Below are 17,591 nucleotides of genomic sequence, written 5' to 3' on the forward strand. Positions count from 1 at the left end.
TTAGGAAAGCACTTGTGACCTTCTGTTGTTGGGTCAAGCCACGAAGGAGGATTCTACTGCCGTGTTTGTAGGTTGAAGTTAATGCTTCAGTGTTTCTGCGTCGGGCCTCTGTCTGGGGCGGGAAGGCTACTTTGAAAGTACCGTGTTTAGATTCATAATGCCGTCTGAGATTGAATTATTTGCAAACAGTGACATTTTTATTGCAACAAGACGCACTGGCTTGGCATTGGAGAAAGATGGTAAGATGAATGGATATCACTCTGTCTGTTCTTCCCTGAAACTTTGATTTTCATTATCCACCTTTTGTTACTTTTTGAGAGCGACATGTTCTCTTGCTATCAAGCTAATTGTTCTGAATGAATGTTGACATTAATAAAGTAGTGTAGACTACAGTAGGCTACGTAGACCTGTTTTTCCCCACCAATCAACACACAGAGAAATAAACAAAAAGTTATAATTGAATAGAGATATTGGTGATTTTATGATTTTATCAGATCTAAATTATTTTATTGTCACTGAATGTACTATGTACTAATCAAATGTGTTAAACATGTTGTTCAATTTGTAGTGTAGGCCTATTAATTGTGCTAATATTATACGCTAATTATGTTCTGGCCCGCCCACTTTAACTCAGAAAAAAATTATCCCGATGTCACGTCCTGACCAGAGAAAGCTGTTATTTTCTATGGTAGAGTAGGTCAGGGCGTGACAGGGGTTTTTTCTAGTTTAGTTTTTCTATGTTGTTTTCTAGTTTTGTATTTCTATGTTGGGTTTTGTTTGGGATGATCTCCAATTAGAGGCAGCTGGTCATCGTTGACTCTAATTGGAGATCATACTTAAGTAGGTGTTTTTCCCACCTGGGTTTGTGGGAGATTGTTTTTGAGTAGTGTATGTTTCACCTCTGCATCACGGTTTGTTGTTTTTTTTGTTCTTTAGTTTATGTGTATGTATTGCATAGTTTCACAGTTCAATAAAATATGTGGAACGATAATCACTCTGCACTTTGGTCCGCTCCTCTCTATGACAACCGTGACACCCGAAGCCAAATCTAGTTGACAAACCCTGTTTTATAGTATGTCATGGCCTTTTCTGGCCAACTGCTGTTATGTTTATGATATACTATGGTGTTGTGTCACTAGACTTTGACCAGATATTATTGCATCCAAAGATCAACTGTACCTAGAACATAGATACAGAGCCACTTGTTATCAGGAAGCTGCTCTCTCAGCACAACGGAAAATATCTCAATGACTTGACATGTTCTGGTTGTGAATTCAGGCTACAAGGTAAGAATCTTCCCAGTGATTATTGTAAAGTGTGTAGAGAAATTAAATGTATGGTGTTATTTTAGTATAGTGAATGACTGTAAAACACTCAGATCTAACAGTCCATTTCACCTGGGACAGTTATGTGACAGTTCAATCATACAAAATGGCGCTAACTGGGCGTAGGCAAGTCAAATTCAAAAACATATTGTTCATATATTCATATATTGTGGTTATTTTATAATTTGTATATTTTTATGTATAAGTTGTAAATCGTCTTTCAAAATATCGTAAAATTTGTTTTCTAAACTTACAATGAGCTCCTCTTTCCTGTGTAATTTGGTTTGAAACTACTGAACATACTTTTCTTAACATTGTTATTATGAACTGAATTCAGTAACAGCATAATAATATCATACCTGTTAAACAAAGCAACACACTAGAATGAGAGAAATTATTAAAAGAGAAAGTGACTTATTAATATTATATTGTTGTTATTATTATTATTATTATTAATTAAACTACATGGAGAAAAGGTGAAAAATATCAGTCACGACTACATGTTCATGTGATGCATTAAATCACCTGACTGTTGGGATGTGTCTGTTAGGAAATGTTTTATTTCTAAGAGATAATGAATAAAATACAACAATTGACATTCAATAATTAGTTGTCACTGTGTTAACCACAACCAACATGTTGGATCTCTGTTTAGTTGTTACTGTGTTAACCACAACCAACATGCTGGATCTCTGTTTAGTTGTTACTGTGTTAACCACAACCAGCATGCTGGATCTCTGTTTAGTTGTCACTGTGTTAACCACAACCAACATGCTGGATCTCTGTTTAGTTGTCACAGTGTTAACCACAACCAACATGCTGGATCTCTGTTTAGTTGTCACTGTGTTAACCACAACCAACATGCTGGATCTCTGTTTAGTTGTCACTGTTGACCACAACCAACATGTTGGATCTCTGTTTAGTTGTCACTGTGTTAACCACAACCAACATGCTGGATCTCTGTTTAGTAGTCACTGTGTTAACCAACATGCTGGATCTCTGTTTAGTTGTTACTGTGTTAACCACAACCAACATGCTGGATCTCTGTTTAGTTGTCACTGTGTTAACCACAACCAACATGCTGGATCTCTGTTTAGTTGTCACTGTGTTAACCACAACCAACATGCTGGATCTCTGTTTAGTTGTCACTGTGTTAACCACAACCAACATGCTGGATCTCTGTTTAGTTGTTACTGTGTTAACCAACATGTTGGATCTCTGTTTAGTTGTTACTGTGTTAACCACAACCAACATGCTGGATCTCTGTTTAGTTGTCACTGTGTTAACCACAACCAACATGCTGGATCTCTGTTTAGTTGTCACTGTGTTAACCACAACCAACATGCTGGATCTCTGTTTAGTTGTCACTGTGTTAACCACAACCAACATGCTGGATCTCTGTTTAGTTGTCACTGTGTTAACCACAACCAACATGCTGGATCTCTGTTTAGTTGTCACTGTGTTAACCACAACCAACATGCTGGATCTCTGTTTAGTTGTCACAGTGTTAACCACAACCAACATGCTGGATCTCTGTTTAGTTGTCACTGTGTTGACCACAACCAACATGCTGGATCTCTGTTTAGTTGTCACTGTGTTAACCACAACCAACATGCTGGATCTCTGTTTAGTTGTCACTGTGTTGACCACAACCAACATGCTGGATCTCTGTTTAGTTGTCACTGTGTTAACCACAACCAACATGCTGGATCTCTGTTTAGTTGTCACTGTGTTAACCACAACCAACATGCTGGATCTCTGTTTAGTTGTCACTGTGTTAACCACAACCAACATGCTGGATCTCTGTTTAGTTGTCACTGTGTTAATCACAACCAACATGCTGGATCTCTGTTTAGTTGTTACTGTGTTAACCAACATGTTGGATCTCTGTTTAGTTGTCACTGTGTTAACCACAACCAACATGCTGGATCTCTGTTTAGTTGTCACTGTGTTAACCACAACCAACATGCTGGATCTCTGTTTAGTTGTCACTGTGTTAACCACAACCAACATGCTGGATCTCTGTTTAGTTGTCCCTGTGTTAACCACAACCAACATGTTGGATCTCTGTTTAGTTGTCACTGTGTTAACCACAACCAACATGCTGGATCTCTGTTTAGTTGTCACTGTGTTAACCACAATCAACATGCTGGATCTCTGTTTAGTTGTCACTGTGTTAACCACAACCAACATGTTGGATCTCTGTTTAGTTGTCACTGTGTTAACCACAACCAACATGCTGGATCTCTGTTTAGTTGTCACTGTGTTAACCACAACCAACATGTTAGATCAATGTTTAGTTGTCACTGTGTTAACCAACATGTTGGATCTCAGTATTTAAAATGTAATAAAATGTATGCACTCTACTGTAAGTTGCTCTGGATAAGAGCGTCTGCTAAATGACTAAAATGTAAATGTAAAATGTTTAGTTGTCACTGTGTTAACCACAACCAACATGCTGGATCTCTGTTTAGTTGTCACTGTGTTAACCACAACCAACATGCTGGATGTCTGTTTACAGGGGTCAGTGCTCTAAAATGAGTCTCTCTGGGGAGAGAGAGGAGGGGGGCCCTTCCTCTAAAATGAGTCTCTCTGGGGAGAGAGAGGAGGGGGGCCCTGCCTCTAAAATGAATCTCTCTGGGGGACATGACACCAAAGCTAAGAGGTAAGATGTCAATTTTATTAATAATTGATTAAGTTTATTTCCTAAATAAATAGCTATCTTAAGGTGAATGCACTTACTGTAAATCTCTCTGGATAAGAGCATCTGCTAAATCAGGGGTTCTCAATCCGGGGTCTGTGGAGGTACTGCAGGGGTAGTAATTACTGAGAATTACTAGTTAATTGTATCACTTACAATCATAAAATAACAACTTATACCATAACAAACAATTAAACTGACATAAACCAAAATCACTATATATGTAGTTATTTAGTTAATTACCAAATTGAGCCGGTCGGTCACATTTGAGAGTGAGGGAGATATATAGCATTTTGCATAAAAAAAACATGATTTTTGTCTCTCTGAAATGAAACCATCAAGTGATAGATTTTAAACAAATCCTTGTCTGTGAGAGATGTAATAATTAATACATAATTTCTTTAAACAATAAAAGCTCATTTCTGTAAAGTGATATGTTGCGTTTTGGAACTCTTCTTATGTTTCCCATCTGAGATCAGAGTAGATGAGAGATGTAATGTTTGTCTCTGTTGTGTTGAAGTCCAATCAAGCAGGAGAGACCAGCCTCCCCTGTTCCCAGCTGTGTGTCCATGAAGAGTGACTGGTCTATTTTTGAACCTATAAACTTTAGAGAGGGAGACTTTTCTACTGAACAAAGGTAAGAAGAACTCATGGGTCATGGTCAGTGAGTTAAACAACACTGTCTCTAGTCATTTCTCCTCTCCCATTTTCACATTTCTTTTGGTTGTTTTCATAATCCATAGGCTAACCCTTTAGTCCATTTTCATAGTCCTAAAACAGTGTGTGTGTGTGTGTGTGTGTGTGTGTGTGTGTGTGTGTGTGTGTGTGTGTGTGTGTGTGTGTGTGTGTGTGTGTGTGTGTGTGTACTGTAATCTCATGTTTTGTCCACAGAAACCAACAGGAGAGATCCGAGTCAGAGATTCTCAGTGGTCAGTCTTCCCAGAGTCATCAAACAGACCTGGACTCTATATTCAGTGTATGTGGTCCTGTTATGAACATTTGTTTTTGTTGACCTCAAGTAAAGTTTCTTTCAATCATTCATTAATGTGTTAATGAGAAAGCATTTCTTCTCTTGCTTAACTTATTTACTGGATTTATTTTAGTTGCTTGAAGAGAAAATGATGACATTTGTGAAGAACGAGCTGAAGATGTTCAAGAGGATTCTTAGTCCAGAACTCCCAGAAGGCTTTGAGAGTCAGAAGCAGGATGAGGAAGTGGTGGATGCTGAAGATGAGAAGCAGGAGAGCAGTGCCAGAGAGGGGGCTCTGAAGATCACACTGCACGTCCTGAGGAAAATGAACCAGAAGGAGCTTGCTGACACACTGGAGAAATGTAAGATCTGTCTGCATCATGTTGAATGCTGTTTTATAACATTTAAAAGCTGTAGCTAAAGTACAGCTAAAGTAGCTGTGTAACTCAATGATATTGTAGCAGCCTTAATTAACACAACACCTAGTGGCCTCATCAAGTAGCAGAAGGGATATGTTGTGTTGATTAATTTAGAGAGTGAGAGAGAGAGAGACAACATTAATAATACCATCAATAATACCAATAATAATATAATCAGTCACACCAGTCTGTAATGCATTATGAAAACATTTACACAGTTATACATTCAGTTAAGAGAATAAATGATTATAATTTAAAATGTTATAACAGTCCTACAATACTGTAGGCATTAAAACAGACGTAATATTAATATCCTCTGTGTTATTTCTAGATTCAGATGAGCTTGCTGAGATTTGCCAACGTGAACTCAAATCTAATCTAAAGAACAAGTTTCAATGTGTATTTGAGGGGATCGCTAAACAAGGAAACCCAACACTTCTCAATAAGATCTACACAGAGCTCTACATCACAGAGGGAGGAACAGGAGAGGTCAATAATGAACATGAGCTGAGACAGATTGAGACAACAACCAGGAAACAAGCAAGACCAGAGTCTGCAATCAAATGTAACGACATCTTCAAACCCTTAACTGGACAAGACAAACTTATCAGAACTGTGCTGACAAAGGGAGTCGCTGGCATTGGAAAAACAGTCTCTGTGCAGAAGTTCATTCTGGACTGGGCTGAAGGAAAAGCAAATCAGGATGTCCAATTTGTATTTTCATTCCCTTTTCGGGAGCTGAATTTGATGAAAGGGGACAAAAACACTTTGATTGAACTTCTCAATCACTTCTCAATGGAAACAAAACAATCAAGAATCTCCAACTACGACAAGTACAAAGTTCTGTTCGTCTTTGATGGTCTGGATGAGTGCCGACTGCCCCTAGACTTCCAGAAGAACAAGATCTGTTGTGACGTCACAGAGTCAACCTCAGTGGATGTTCTGCTGACAAATCTCATCAAGGGAAATCTGCTTCCCTCTGCTCTCCTCTGGATAACGACCCGACCTGCAGCAGCCAATAAGATCCCTTCAGGGTGTGTTGACCAGGTGACAGAGGTACGAGGGTTCAATGACCCACAGAAGGAGGAGTACTTCAGGAAGAGATTCAGTGATGAGGACCTGGCCAGCAGAATCATCTCACACATAAAGACATCAAGGAGCCTCCACATCATGTGCCACATTCCAGTCTTCTGTTGGATTTCTGCAACAGTCCTCGAACACATGCTGGAACATAAGAGAGAAGAGATGCCCAAGACTCTGACTGAGATGTACACACACCTTGTGGTGTTTCATACCAAACAGAAGAATGAAAAGTATCTTGGGAAAGAAGAGACAGGTCCACACTGGAATAAAGAGAGCATTCTGTCACTGGGAAAACTGGCTTTTCAACAGCTAGTGAAGGGCAATCTGATTTTCTATGAAAAAGACCTGAAAGAGGCTGGCATTGATGTCAATGAAGCCTCAGTGTACTCAGGATTGTGCACACAGCTCTTTAAAGAGGAATGTGGGCTGTACCAGAACAAGGTGTACTGCTTTGTTCATCTGAGCATTCAGGAGTTTCTGGCTGCTGTATATGTGTTCATTCATCAACAACAATGAGAATCTAATGGATGAACCTCAATCAATGGTCAGATACGTTTTCTCGCTGTTCAGAGACAAGCCTGAAGTTACTGAAGTTACTGTCTACAAGAGTGCCCTGGATAAAGCCTTACAAAGTGAGACAGGAAACCTGGACCTGTTCCTCCGCTTCCTTCTGGGCCTCTCACTGGAATCCAATCAGAAGCACTTACGAGGTCTACTGACAAAGACAAGAAGCAGCTCACAGAGCCATGAAGAAACAGTCAAGTACATCAAGGAGAAGATCAGGGAGAATCCCTCCCCAGAGAGGAGTATCAATCTGTTCCACTGTCTGAATGAACTGAATGACCATTCTCTAGTGGAGGAGATCCAAAGCTACCTGAGATCAGGAAGTCTCTCAGAACCCAACCTGTCACCTGCACAGTGGTCAGCTCTGGCCTTTGTATTGCTGACTTCAGAAAAGGAGCTGGATGTGTTTGACCTGAAGAAATTCTCCAGATCAGAGGAAACTCTTCTGAGGCTGCTGCCAGTGGTCAAAGCCTCCAGAGCTGCTCTGTGAGTAAATAAAATGACATATAAGAAGTATTCATCAGGAAGAAATATTATGTTTGGAGAAAAATATGTATTATAATATGTATATTGAAAAACATATTGAATAAATGCATTGATGGAAGATGAATCTATGTGTTGTTTGGGAATATGAACCAAATGCATCTACCCTTGTCCTTCTACACTACTGGTGTTAAATTACCAGTGTGTTTGTGAAGTCATGATGATCTCGTTGCAGGCTGTCAGGCTGTGGAGTCACAAAGAAAGGCTGTGCTTCTCTGGTCTCAGCTCTGAAGTCAAACCCCTCACACCTGAGAGAGCTGGACCTGAGTAACAATGACCTGAAGGATTCAGGAGTGAAGCTGCTCTCTGCTGGACTGGAGGATCCACACTGTAAACTGGAGACGCTGAGGTCAGTATTCCTGTAGTTGGTCAACAAGTGATAACTGTTCACCAGATCCACATGTGTTTACCAGGCACACATAGTCCACACCATATGTGTTTGGACAGTGAAGCTTACAGTTTTAAATGTGGTGCTATGATCCAGCATTTTGGATTTGAGATAGAATGTTTCATATCAGGTGACAGTACAGAATGTCACCTTTTATTTGAGGGTATTTTCATACATAGCTGTGTTACTGTTAAGGAAAGCACTTTATGTATTTAGTTCTCCCATTTGAAAAAGTTGTACATATTCGGACAAATTCACTTATATTGTATTAAAGTTTTCATAAGTTTAGTATTTAGTCCCATGATCCATGCCTGCAGTGATTACATCAATTGTGATTCTACAAACCTGTTGAATTCATTTGCAGTTTGTCTTGGTTGTGTTTTGGATGATGTTTTTCCTAATAGAAACTGAATGGTGAATAATGTCCTGTCATTTTGGAGTCATTTCACTTGTATTGTCAGTAAGAATAGAACATGTTTCTGAACACTTCTACATTCATGTGGATGCTACCATGATTATGAATAATCAGGAATGAATCATTAATGATGATGAATGAGAAATTTACAGAGGCACAAAGATCAGACCCCCTCTGTTATTGGTGTTATTCTGTATACTTCTGGCCCTTCTTTGGACACTGTGTTAACTAACCTCTAGACGAGCTTCAATGCCATACAGCTCTCCTTCCGTGGCCTCCAACTGCTCTTAAATACAAGTAAAACTAAATGCATGCTCTTCAACCGATCGCTGCCTGCACCTGCCCGCCTGTCCAGCATCACTACTCTGGACGGTTCTGACTTAGAATATGTGGACAACTACAAATACCTAGGTGTCTGGTTAGACTGTAAACTCTCCTTCCAGACTTATATTAAACATCTCCAATCCAAAATTAAATCTAGAATTGGCTTCCTATTTCGCAACATAGCATCCTTCACTCATGCTGCAAACATACCCTTATAAAACTGACCATCCTACCGATCCTCGACTTCGGCGATGTCATTTACAAAATAGCCTCCAATACCCTACTCAATAAATTAGATGCAGTCTATCACAGTGCCATCCGTTTTGTCTCAATCACAAAGATTTGTCATGACGTTGGCCTCTTTGGGTACAGGAAGGACAGTTGACCCCCTCCCCTTTGTACCATCCCCCAACCTACCTTCCCAACCACCCAGGCCCTGTGTGAAAGGGTTGTAAAAACTCTAAGAGGAGTCTCTGGCCACATGGCCCATAGAGAGACACAGGAAATTCTTCCAACTCACAGAATTGGGGAGCCAAGCGACATTTGTGTTCTGGAGAAGGTATGGAAGATTGGTGAAGAATCCAGCTACGAACTGGTCCGCTTGGTACAATTTTGTGATACTCAGAAGAGACAATATAGCCATATTACCATAAAACTGTTTATATAATAGCCTCAGCTTAACCTCTCTGGGCTAGGCGGGACGAATTCGTCCCACCTACGTAACAGCCACTGGCAGCCTGTGGCGCGATTTTCAAAACCTTAAAAATCCTATTACTTCAATTTCTCAAACATATGACTATTTTACAGCTATTTAAAGACAAGACTCTCGTTAATCTAACCACACTGTCCGATTTCAAAAAGGCTTTACAACGAAAGCAAAACATTAGATTATGTCAGCAGAGTACCAAGCCAGAAATAATCAGACACCCATTTTTCAAGCCAGCATATAATGTCACCAAAACCCAGAAGACAGCTAAATGCAGCACTCACCTTTGATGATCTTCATCAGATGACAACCCTAGGACATTATGTTATACAATACATGCATGTTTTGTTCAATCAAGTTCATATTTATATCAAAAACCAGCTTTTTACATTAGCATGTGACGTTCAGAACTAGCATACCCCCCGCAAACTTCCGGGGAATTCGCTAACATTTTACTAAATTACTCACGATAAACGTTCACAAAAAGCATAACAATTATTTTAAGAATTATAGATACAGACCTCCTCTATGCACTCGATATGTCCGATTTTAAAATAGCTTTTTGGTGAAAGCACATTTTGCAATATTCTAAGTACATAGCCCAGGCATCACGGGCTCGCTATTTAGACACCCGGCAAGTTTAGCACTCACCATAATCATATTTACTATTATAAAAATTTCATTACCTTTTGTTGTCTTCGTCAGAATACACACCCAGGACAGCTACTTCAATAACAAATGTTGGTTTGGTCCAAAATAATCCATCGTTATATCCGAATAGCGGCGTTTTGTTCGTGCGTTCCAGACACTATCCGAAATAGTAAAGAAGTGTCACGCGCTTGGCGCAATTCGTGACAATAAAATTCTAAGTATTCCATTACCGTACTTCGAAGCATGTCAACCGCTGTTTAAAATCAATTTTTACGACATTTTTCTCGTAGAAAAGCGATAATATTCCGACAGGGAATCTCCTTTTCGGCAAACAGAGGAAAAAATCCCAAAGGCGGGGGCGGTCGGGGTCACGCGCATAAGCTAGTGTCTCTTGATCGGCCACTTGAGAAAGGCGATAATGTGTTTCAGCCTGGGGCTGGAATGACGACATTCTGTTTTTTCCCGGGCTCTGAGCGCCTATGGACGACGTGGGAAGTGTCACGTTAGAGCAGAGATCCTTAGTAAATGATAGAGATGGAAAAGAAGTTCAACAAATGGTCAGACAGGCCACTTCCTGTAAAGGAATCTCTCAGGTTTTGACCTGCCATTTGAGTTCTGTTATACTCACAGACACCATTCAAACAGTTTTAGAAAATTTAGGGTGTTTTCTATCCATATGTAATAAGTATATGCATATTCTAGTTACTGAGTAGGAGTGGTAACCAGATTAAATCGGGTATGTTTTTTATCCAGCCGTGTCAATGCTGCCCCCTAGCCCTAACAGGTTAAGACTTGCATCATAATGGTTGTATAAAATGTATTAATAAGGATAAAGCTATTTGTAATACATTGAGATGCTATGTACTGATGTTAATGTGATAGAATTGGATTTCTGTACCAAGCTTCACTCAGCCATCGACACGCCCCCCAAGGGACACAGACAAGACCAGGCGTCATTTCACAAGCCTGTTCAAGGGTCACTATAAAACCCACCCTGATTTACATTTCTTCAGACCAGGCCTCCACTCCATGGCCAATAGGTTTTACCATCCAATTCCTTTACTGAAAGTGAACCATACCATGTGGTTAACTTTTAGACTATTGATACCGACAGAATAAGAACAAGTCTTTGATATTAATTATTAGTCTGCAGCTAAGTAAATTATATCATTGAACGCGAAGACCAACGAAACATCCATTCTATAACAACATTAATGAATGTCGCTTTGAAAGATCCATTCTAACCGAGAGAGAGAGAGAGAGACAAAACTCTCCACAGAACGACGCTCGAACAAGGATCCCGACGACGACACATGAGCGTAAATATATATTGATTGCAATTGTTCCCGAATGAGTGAGCCTTCAATTGTCAATTGTTAATATTAATGAACTCTGTGTACATTCTCAGCTGACCGTTTATGACCCATTGTCTAACAGACCAGCCATGCCTGTTAGCCATTAGGGCACATTACTATACCAATCCTTTGTGACGATAATTACTGTTTGTATGTTTTCTGTTAATTACTTAGTGTAGTAAATAAATGATTTTAAGACAATTGATGTATGGATGATTTTAGTAAAGACTGGGTTCGTGCAGATACAACAATTTACGATGTTTGGAATGAGACTGGACTCGAGGTAAAATACACCATTTAAACCAGAAGATAATCGGCCTATACTATAATATTATAGTAGAGGAAAGTTATATTAGGAAAATTATAGCTTTGTAATCTGAATATTCTCCTTGGTGCCTCGATCTCCGAGTTAATTACAATTAAACGATTAATCAGTTTAATCGTGTGATAATAATTACAGGGAGTTAATTGATAAACATGTCTTAAGTTTAATGGTACCCCAATGACACGACAGATTTCTGGCTCCCAGGTGTCTTTTATACAGGTAACGAGCTGAGATTAGGAGCACACTCTTAAAGGGAGTGCTCCTAACCGCAACTTAAAAAAGACACCTGTCCACAGAAGCAATCAATCAATCAGATTCCAAACTCTCCACCATGGCCAAGACCAAAGAGCTCTCCAAGGATGTCAGGGACAAGATTGTAGACCTACACAAGGCTGGAATGGGCTACACGACCATCGCCAAGCAGCTTGGTGAGAAGGTGACAACATTTGGTGCGATTATTCGCAAATGGAAGAAACACAAAAGAACTTTCAATATCCCTCGGCCTGGGGCTCCATGCAAGATCTCACCTCGTGGAGTTGCAATGATCATGAGAACGGTGAGGAATCAGCCCAGAACTCCACGGGAGGATCTTGTCAATGATCTTAAGGCAGCTGGGACCACAGTCACCAAGAAAACAATTGGTAACACACTAGGACGGAAATCCTGCAGCGCCCGCAAGGTCCCCCTGCTCAAGAAAGCACATATACATGCCCGTCTGAAGTTTGCCAATGAACATCTGAATGATTCAGAGGACAACTGGTGAAAATGTTGTGGTCAGATGAGACCAAAATGGAGCTCTTTGACATCAACTCAACTCGCAGTGTTTGGAGGAGGAGGATTGCTGCCTATGACCCCAAGAACACCATCTCCACCGTCAAACATGGAGGTGGAAACATTATGCTTTGGGGGTGTTTTTCTGCTAAGGGGACAGGACAACTTCACTGCATCAAAGGGACAATAGACGGGGCCATGTAACGTCAAATCTTGGGTGAGAACCTCCTTCCCTCAGCCAGGGCATTGAAAATGGGTTGTGGATGGGTATTCCAGCATGACAATGACCCAAAACACACGGCCAAGGCAACAAAGGAGTGGCTCAAGAAGAAGCACATTAAGGTCCTGGAGTGGCCTAGCCAGTCTCCAGACCTTAATCCCATAGAAAATCTGTGGAGGGAGCTGAAGGTTCGAGTTGCCAAACGTCAGCCTCGAAACCTTAATGACTTGGAGAAGATCTGCAAAGAGGAGTGGGACAAAATCCCTCCCGAGATGTGTGCAAACCTGGTGGCCAACTACAAGAAAGGGTTTTGCCACCAAGTAATAAGTCATGTTTTGCAGAGGGGTCAAATACTCATTTCCCTCATTAAAATGCAAATAATTGTATAACATTTTTGACATGCGTTTTTCTTGATTTTTTTGCTGTTATTCTGTCTCTCACTGTTCAAATAAACCTACCATTAAAATTATAGACTGATCATTTCTTTGTCAGTGGGCAAACGTACAAAATCAGCAGGGGATCAAATACTTTTTTCCCCCACTGTACTACCCACCACTGCGACCTGTACGCTCTCGTTGTCTGGCCCTCGCTTCATACTCGTTGCTAAACCCACTGGCTCCAGGTCATCTACAAGACCCTGCTAGGTAAAGTCCCCCCTTATCTCCGCTCACTGGTCACCATAGCAGCACCCACCTGTAGCACGCGCTCCAGCAGGTATATCTCCCTGGTCACCCCCAAAGCCAATTCCTCCTTCGGCCGCCTCTTCTTCCAGTTCTCTGCTGCCAATGATTGGAACGAACTACAAAAATCTCTAAAACTCAAAACACTTATCTCCCTCACTAGCTTTAAGCACCAGCTGTCAGAGCAGCTCACAGATTACTGCACCTGTACATAGCCCATCTATAATTTAGCCCAACTACTTCTTCCCCTACTGTATTTATTTATTTAGCTCCTTTGCACCCCATTATTTCTACTTTGCACTTTCTTCCACTGATATCTACCATTCCAGTGTTTTACTTGCTATATTGTATTTACTTTGCCACCATGGCCTTTTTTTGCCTTTACCTCCCTTATTTCACTTCATTTGCTCACATTGTATATAGACTTATTTTCTACTGTATTATTGACTGTATGTTTGTGTAATACTCTTGTTTGAACCAAGTATTGAGTTTATTTGTTATAATTAATTGGTTTTATATTTAAAAGATGATTGAATTGCTCCTAAACTGTAATGTTGTTAATGCATTATGCTTTTTGAAGAAATATTTATTTAATGTATAAGTGAATAGTTTGTTTTACTTTGAAGTTTCCGTTTTGAGCAATAAGGTCGCTTGTTAAGTTGTGGCCAATGGGAGTTGACCTGGTTAACGGGAGGGAAAAAGACGTTGATGAAAGGATGGACGTTTTACCTCAGGACGGTTGGTGAAGAAAAATTATAAAAGAAGACGACAGAACTACAACAAAACCCATAGCTACTAAGACATGAAGGGAAATACATATTTTATTTAATAAAAGAGTTGTTATAATTTTGTTAAAACTTAGTAAAGACTGAAGCTACCGTCTCGTCGTGGAGGTATTAGCCAGCTAGAGGTTAGCCTAGCATCGTGTGACACCGGGAGATAATTGCTTGGGAAGCTTAACGAGTTCGTGTTGCCATGGGGATATCGGTTACTAAGGAGTACTGTCTGCATGGGTAGCTGTGCTGCCTTGGACTTGGTGAGGAAACCTGCATGGAACTGCCATACTTCGCTGAGGGAATATCTACCAAGTCGTGAGTAACCACAATGTGAGGTGCTTAATTTGGACACTGGTTGTGCACGACTCATTGGGGTTTATTATTTTTTTTATTTCTTTTGATGTTGTGTCTGAACATGTATTTGTGTTTGAAAATGTTTTAATACACATATGGAACATTATGTATGTTGCCTTGGTGGAGTCATTAATTGTTTTAATTTAATGCATGGGATGGTTTATCCTGATTCAATAACAGAAACCTATAATCATTTCATCTGAAGTTAATACCCTATTGTCATAACCCTAGATAGTTTACAATAGGAATTCTTATTGGAGATGTCCTTCTCACCTAACATCCCATGCTGCTGAGATACTCTACATATGTTAATATTGTGAGAGTCATATTCAAGCCTGGTGAGAGGGTTACATTTGTTTTACTCCATGTGTAACTCTGTGTTGTTATGTGTCGAACTGCTTTGCTTTATCTTGTCCAGGTCGCAATTGTAAATGAGAACTTGTTCTCAACTTGCCTACCTGGTTAAATAAAGGTGAAATAAATAAATAAATTGGTAATGGTGAGAGGTTAGCATGTTTTGTTGCAGCCTCTGTTATTGGTAATGGTGAGAGGTTAGCATGTTTTGTTGTAGCCTCTGTTATTGGTAATGGTGAGAGGTTAGCATGTTTTGTTGTAGCCTCTGTTATTGGTAATGGTGAGAGGTTAGCATGTTTTGTTGTATCCTCTGTTATTGGTAATGGTGAGAGGTTAGCATGTTTTTTTGTAGCCTCTGATATTGGTAATGGTGAGAGGTTAGCATGTTTTGTTGTAGCCTCTGTTATTGGTAATGGTGAGAGGTTAGCATGTTTTGTTGTATCCTCTGTTATTGGTAATGGTGAGAGGTTAGCATGTTTTGTTGTATCCTCTGTTATTGGTAATGGTGAGAGGTTAGCATGTTTTGTTGTAACCTCTGTTATTGGTAATGGTGAGAGGTTAGCATGTTTTGTTGTATCCTCTGTTATTGGTAATGGTGAGAGGTTAGCATGTTTTGTTGTAGCCTCTGTTATTGGTAATGGTGAGAGGTTAGCATGTTTTGTTGTAGCCTCTGTTATTGGTAATGGTGAGAGGTTAGCATGTTTTGTTGTAGCCTCTGTTATTGGTAATGGTGAGAGGTTAGCATGTTTTGTTGTAGCCTCTGTTATTGGTAATGGTGAGAGGTTAGCATGTTTTGTTGTAGCTTCTGTAACTTTCTCACTCATTATTATTATTCATGATTCATTCATGATTTTTCTTAATCATGGCATCATCAGGATGCTTTTAGTAGTGTTTAGAAACATGTTATCTACTCACTTGTAAATAAAATGACTCCAGTCACCATCTGTAATGAACACGATGGGAGACAGAGAGCTGGTTTCAAGCGCAGGGCTCAGCAGGTGTTTATTGTAAAGGACCACAGGAGGAGGCAGGTAGCTGGGTCCAGGGGCAGGCAGAAGGTCATACACAGGGGGTCCAAAAAGGCAACAGTACAGGCAGGGAAACGGCAAAAGGCATCATTAGTGAGGCAGGCAAAAACTATCATTCACGGGAGGAGTAAATTACGGGAAATGCAGCACTCCGAACAGCCTTGTGTCACAAAACAAACAACACTTCACAATGATGGGGGTGCAAAGAACTGAACTAAATAGAGTTTGATAATGACATACAGGTGTGTGAACAGGTGATCAGAATTCAGGTGACTGGGATCTGGAGAGTGAGCTGCGTTCAGGGGGATCTACGTGTTTGAGAGTGTGAGCTGGAAGCAGACGTTACACCATCCACCATTTTAATATTGGGCAAAACACAACCCAAAACACAACCAAAACAAACTGCAAAATCAATCAACGAGTTTGAGTCACAAGCTTGATGTAGTCGCTGCGTTCAAGGAATATCGGATCAAATACGCAACTTGTGACTACTTTAAGCCACTATGAGTGAATTGGTCAGAAAGCATATGACTTCTTTAAATAGGGGGACTAGATACATGAAGTGCTTTCATTTTTCTAAACGGTGAAACAGATATGTATGAAAATATCCTCAAATGAAAGGTGACATTATATACTGTCACCTCATATGAAACATTTGATCTGAAATCCAAAATGTTGGAGTTTAGAGCCACATTTAACCTGTTATGGCTAGGGGGCAGTATTTTCACGGCTGGATAAAAAAACGTACCCGATTTAATCTGGTTACTACTCCTGCCCAGTAACTAGAATATGCATATAATTATTGCCTTTGGATAGAAAACACTACAAAGTTTCTAAAACTGTTTGAATGGTGTCTGTGAGTATAACAGAACTCAAATGGCAGGTCAAAACCTGAGAGATTCCTTTACAGGAAGTGGCCTGTCTGACCATTTCATGAACTTCTTTGACATCTCTATCTTTTACAAAGGATCTCTGCTCTAACGTGACACTTCCTACGTCTTCCATAGGCTCTCAGAGCCCGGGAAAAAACAGAATGTCGTCATCCCAGCCCCAGGCTGAAACACATTATCGCCTTTCTCAAGTGGCCGATCAAGGGACTGTGGGCTTAGGCGCGTGCCCTGGCCGCCCCCGTCTTTGTGAATTTTCCTCTGTTTGCCGAAAAGGAGATTCCCGGTCGGAATATTATCGCTTTTTTTTACGAGATAAATTGCATAAAAATTGATTTAAAACAGCGGTTGACATGCTTCGAAGTACGGTAATGGAATATTTAGAATTTATTTGTCACGAATTGCGCCATGCGCGCGACCCTGATTTACCATTTCGGATAGTTTCTGGAATGCACGAACAAAACGCCGCTATTCGGATATAACGATGGATTATTTGGGACCAAACCAACATTTGTTATTGAAGTAGCAGTCCTGGGAGTGCATTCTGACGAAGACAACAAAAGGTAATCAAACTTTTATAATAGTAAATCTGATTTTGGTGAAGGCTAAACTTGCCGGGTGTCTAAATAGCTAGCCCGTGATGGCTGGGCTATGTACTTAGAATATTGCAAAATGTGCTTTCACCAAAAAGCTATTTTAAAATCGGACATATCGAGTACATAGAGGAGTTCTGTATCTATAATTCTTAAAAT

The 17,591-nt window shown here is 40.1% G+C and overlaps 1 protein-coding gene across 1 annotated transcript; it reads left to right on the top strand.

Annotated features, from left to right (window-relative positions):
• Positions 1 to 1,077: 1,077 nt before the first annotated feature.
• Positions 1,078 to 8,415, top strand: LOC145867015 (protein NLRC3-like). Its single transcript, XM_082971059.1, has 7 exons — positions 1,078 to 1,286; positions 3,847 to 3,990; positions 4,547 to 4,663; positions 4,918 to 5,002; positions 5,130 to 5,358; positions 5,747 to 7,548; positions 7,781 to 8,415. The coding sequence occupies exons 2-6, from the start codon at positions 3,863 to 3,865 to the stop codon at positions 7,012 to 7,014; spliced, it is 1,827 nt and encodes a 608-aa protein (XP_082827185.1). The 5' UTR covers positions 1,078 to 1,286; positions 3,847 to 3,862; the 3' UTR covers positions 7,015 to 7,548; positions 7,781 to 8,415.
• Positions 8,416 to 17,591: the final 9,176 nt, after the last annotated feature.

This window comes from Salmo salar, unplaced genomic scaffold (genome assembly GCF_965601325.2).
Source record: "Salmo salar unplaced genomic scaffold, fSalSal1 ptg000152l, whole genome shotgun sequence".
In the NCBI taxonomy this organism is placed as follows: domain Eukaryota; kingdom Metazoa; phylum Chordata; class Actinopteri; order Salmoniformes; family Salmonidae; genus Salmo; species Salmo salar.

Bases quoted from the DNA above. Each gene is read 5' to 3' on its own strand.
- LOC145867015 (XM_082971059.1), top strand. From the start codon at position 3,863: ATGAGTCTCTCTGGGGAGAGAGAGGAGGGGGGCCCTTCCTCTAAAATG. The intron at 4,664-4,917 runs GTAAGAAGAACT...TTTTGTCCACAG, and splicing joins GACTTTTCTACTGAACAAAG to AAACCAACAGGAGAGATCCG. The intron at 5,003-5,129 runs GTATGTGGTCCT...GATTTATTTTAG, and splicing joins ACCTGGACTCTATATTCAGT to TTGCTTGAAGAGAAAATGAT.